The 4,487-nt window shown below is 35.0% G+C and overlaps 1 protein-coding gene across 2 annotated transcripts; it reads left to right on the top strand.

The window, feature by feature from the left end:
- The first annotated feature begins 2,092 nt into the window (after positions 1–2,092).
- On the top strand, positions 2,093–4,072 carry LOC110902455 (palmitoyl-monogalactosyldiacylglycerol delta-7 desaturase, chloroplastic). 2 transcript variants are annotated; one of them, XM_022149092.2, is made up of 5 exons: positions 2,093–2,467; positions 2,795–2,935; positions 3,017–3,157; positions 3,237–3,343; positions 3,842–4,072. In XM_022149092.2, exons 1-5 carry the CDS (start codon positions 2,123–2,125, stop codon positions 4,053–4,055), a joined length of 948 nt encoding a protein of 315 aa, XP_022004784.1. In that variant the 5' UTR covers positions 2,093–2,122; the 3' UTR covers positions 4,056–4,072. The 2 variants fall into 2 exon arrangements, with proteins under 2 accessions (XP_022004784.1, XP_035835582.1); XM_035979689.1 differs by having other exon boundaries at positions 2,795–3,157.
- The last annotated feature ends 415 nt before the right edge of the window (positions 4,073–4,487 follow it).

The following is a 4,487-nucleotide window of genomic DNA, read 5'->3' as shown; positions in this document are numbered from 1 at the left end:
GGCCCATTCTAGTTTTTTTCGTTTCGCTTCAAAAGCTCTACTTTCAGTCATGGTTGTAAAACAAGGTTTCCAAGGCCGAGTAGTCGCTACAAGGTAGGCTGCCGAGGCGACTTTCTCTAACTCCACCTAATTACTCGGAATCGATCAAACGCGGTCAAACTCGGCCAAAAACGGATTAGTAGGTCAATTCGGGCCGAGTTTGACTTAAAAAATAATAAAACATAATTTATATGACTATCATATTAATATTAAATAATGAATATAATTTTCACGTATTTTGTTATAAATATTAGTAAATTTATGTTATTAGACATTATTCTTATATTAATTTTCCATCGATTTGAACAGTACTTATTTTTTTAATATTATAGTAATACATATAGTTTTTTAAAACTTTATTATTTTGATATTATAATAATAATTACTTCCTTACTTTTTAAGTTGAATTAGCTTTGTGTCAACCAGTACTTGTATCGAAAATACATGTATAGTCCGGTTCGTTATCGGTACATGAAGGTAAAAACCAGCACCAGCCTGATACAGTTATCGATACACGAAGGTAAAAACCGGCACTAGCCTTGTACAGAAAACCCCAAAAGTCAGTACCGAAATGATTTTGAAAATCTTTTAGTTCGGGAAATTCGGTACTTCTACCCGGTACCATTTGCTCATCTCTGATCATGGGTACCGTACGAACAACAACGGTATCGTGCAACTTTTTTTGTTGATTTTCTTCAACTTTTAATAATTTCCCTTTTTTCAGTTTCAGGTGTAGGGTTGAGCTCGGTGCCAACCGATATCGATACCGAAAATACCAGTTACGGTACTGGTATATGAAAGTAAAATCCGGTAGGCGCCAAAAGTCGGTACCGAATTTAGGGGTGAGCAAAAGGAAAAACCCGACCCTACCCGACTATTACCCGACCCGACCTGAGAACCGATCAAACATAAAATACAGAACCGATTCACTACCCTAAATATAGGGTCGGTTCCGATCCATAGGTCCAAGTCGGGTTTCATCATGAAAAGAACCAAGAACCGACCCGACCCGATTTTATATGAAAAATTGGAACCGGTCTAAATACCTAGGTACTTGGGTTCTGGTCAGGTTGAGTATATTTTTGGTTCGGTTCTCGGTTATTTTCGGTCCGGACCTCAACTTGCTCACCCCTAACCGAATTTGTACTTAAGATCTTTTGGTTCGAGAAATTCAGTACTGGTACCCAGTACCATTTGCTTATCTCTGACCACGGTTTCATACGAACAAAATCATTACCATAAAATTTTTTTGGTTAATTTTCTTTCGGTTATCTTTTAATATTTTTTTCTATATCTTCTTTTTATTCTTGTCAGCGGTTTCGTGCGCAACGCCCTCGTAGTGATTTCAAAACACATGTAAACACAGAGTAAATAACAAAATAAGTTCGCCGCAACGCGGTGATAGTGAAAAAACCTAGTATATTTAATTTTCGAAAACGAATTTCTTTATAATTTAACATGTCCGAGTACTCTCTGAGTACTCTCCACATAACATATGCCGAGTACTCTTAACTCCCCGGTCGACCGACTAGGGAGCGCCTAGCGACTTTTGCAACCATGCTTTCAGGCCATTGGGCGCATTTTCAGGCAAAATTCCAAAAATTTCAGTAAAAAATCGTTTGAACAGGTAAACATGTTTGAAACAATTATAAAAACCCTAAACAAGTCTGGAAATAACCTAAAACAACTTAAACTAGCCCTAAAGAAGCATAAAACATGTATAAAATCCCTAAAAGTTGCATTTTTATACTAAACGACTCGTCTAAAAAAGCCCTCACTTTTTCAACGCCTTGCATTGAGGCCTAAGGCTCACCCTTTACGCCTTAAGTGTGCCTTGCGCCTTTGACAACTATGATTCATACATGAGTTGTGGTACCAAGACTTTTTAGTTAGTTTTAAACTTTTTGTAGATTATTTTTCAACTTTGTGTAGCAAATGAATAATAACACAAGTGATAGTTTCAACTACCATCAGCCAAACCTCATAAAAATCTCTCTATAAATAGTTACGCTTTAAACACATTATGAAAATTATCAAAACACTAGACTAAAAATCCAACACACATTTCATTCACCATTTGAAAATGAAAAATATGATCACAGTTTCACAAGGTGGAAAAGACTCCGAATACGGCAAAATACTTCTCTCGAATGTGATGGTTACGAGGAAAAGAAACCTCATCATGGGTCGTACATGGAGAACTCTTGATATCCAAACGGCTGTATCGATATTGGTTATCCACTTGCTTGCACTTTTCGCACCATTTACGTGTACTTGGCGTGCATTATGGGCGGCCTATGCGACCAGCGTGTTGCGTGGAATTCTTGGTATAGGTCTGTCGTATCACCGAAACCTTGCACACCACAGTTTTAAGCTGCCCAGATGGCTTGAGTACACCTTTGCTTATATTGGAGTCCTTGCTTTTCAGGTCCGTTTTATTTATTTCTTTCATGCATGTCATCACGTAGAGGGATACCAAGAAAGTGTCTCTAAATCTTGTTTTAGCTACACTGTTTTTTAGAATGGTAGTAACATGTCTTACAGATCAACAAAATGTAATTTGGGTTTTACTAAGCTTTTTTAAAATGTATCGTTGGGTGTATATAATAAAAAATGTTTCTCATAAAGGAACAAATCCCGCTCTTTTTCATGCATAGGTAAAACACCCAACGATACATTTAGTACATGTGTTTGCCAACTTTCTTAAGAGTGACTTATTGTAACTTTAATGAGTTTAAATATGATATGTATATAGAGAGATCCTATATCTTGGGTGAGCATACATAGATATCACCACCAGTATGTCGATACCGAGAAAGATACACACTCTCCAATCTTTGGATTTTGGTTTAGCCATATGGGTTGGCTCTTTGATAGCGGCTACATGCTTGAAAAGGTACTTCATACTTCCATGTTCCAAAATGATATTAAAAACTGTTTCTCTTGGCAAATGTTCTTGTTTAACTTGATTTTTCAGTATCAAGAGCGTAATAATGTGGAGGATTTAAAGAAACAAGCATTCTATAGATTCATCAAAAAGACTTATGTATTGCATTTATTTGCATATGTTGTCCTCGTTTATGCTTTTGGTGGATTTACATACCTTGTTTGGGTCGTGGTACGTAAGAATTTGTTGATTATTTTTCAATGTTGTGTTAAATGGAATGTAACTGATGTGGTAACGATATGATATGTAGGGAGTTTCAACAACATTTGCATATCAGGGGACCTTTCTTGTGAATTCAGCTTGTCATATATGGGGAAACCAAGCTTGGAACACAGGTGATCTCTCCAAGAATAATTGGTAAGTTTACATGAAAAAAGTAATACTCAGTCAGGGTATGATTTTATAGAAAACCCTAAAAATTTAAGAAAATCCTAGAAAATCCAACCTCCCGACATATTTTTTGAAAAAAATAACGCATGTAATATACATATTTTTAAGAGTTTTGGGCCAAAAAAAAAAAAAAAAACCAAAAAAGCGCCGAAGGAATATTTAAAAAAAAAATAAACAAGTTTTAGCATTCTTTGTCTAACACATGTTAGTCACAAAAGTTGCTGAAATTTGTTTATTTTTATTTTTTTAAATAATCCTTCGGCGTTTTTTTGTTTTGTTTTTTTTTTTTTTTTTGCCAAAAACTCTTAAAAACATGTATATTACATGTGTTATTTTTTTCAAAAAAAAAAAAAAAAAAAATTGTCGGGAGGTTGAGTTTTCTAGGGTTTTCTATCTATACTTAGCCTACTCAGTTATATAGTATATACTACCTATGTGCTAACTCGTAGTCATGATTGCAAACAGGTGGGTAACATTGATTGCTTTAGGTGAAGGATGGCATAATAATCATCATGCATTTGAGTATTCAGCTCGACAGGGGTTAGAATGGTGGCAATTTGATTTTGTTTGGTATATGATATTGTTTCTCGAAGCAATAGGGTTAGCCACCAATGTCAAATTACCAACTGAGGATCATAAGCTTAAGAAGTCGTTTGCTTCTCTTAACAAGTTCAAATGAGCATTGCCGGATATATATACATATATATATATATATATATATATATATATATATATATAAAACTTGTAAGAACCTATGTATCAAGAATAAATGTCTTCAATGTTATATGTTTGTACCACTGGTTATGTGATGTAGTGAGTGGTACGATATTGAAGATCAAACACGTTGATTCTGCGAATACCCGTGTAGTTCTTCCCCAACCCCAAAATTCAACCCAAAGGGCACAAAATTTTAAGTGAAAATCAGTTTTCTCAAAATTCAAGTCTGATTGTTCAAATGACTAGGGCAATACATAAATAAAGACAGAAATTCGAAATGGACCTAAAAAAGACAACCGGCCAAACACAAGCCCAAAAACAAAATGCCCAAAATACTTGAAAAAACATAAAAATGGAAAAAAACTAATAGAAATAAGCGTTTTTCCGGCCTGGA

The sequence above is a fragment of the Helianthus annuus genome, chromosome 2, assembly GCF_002127325.2.
Source record: "Helianthus annuus cultivar XRQ/B chromosome 2, HanXRQr2.0-SUNRISE, whole genome shotgun sequence".
In the NCBI taxonomy this organism is placed as follows: Eukaryota; Viridiplantae; Streptophyta; class Magnoliopsida; order Asterales; family Asteraceae; genus Helianthus; species Helianthus annuus.
This window is presented reverse-complemented; position numbering and strand designations above follow the sequence as displayed.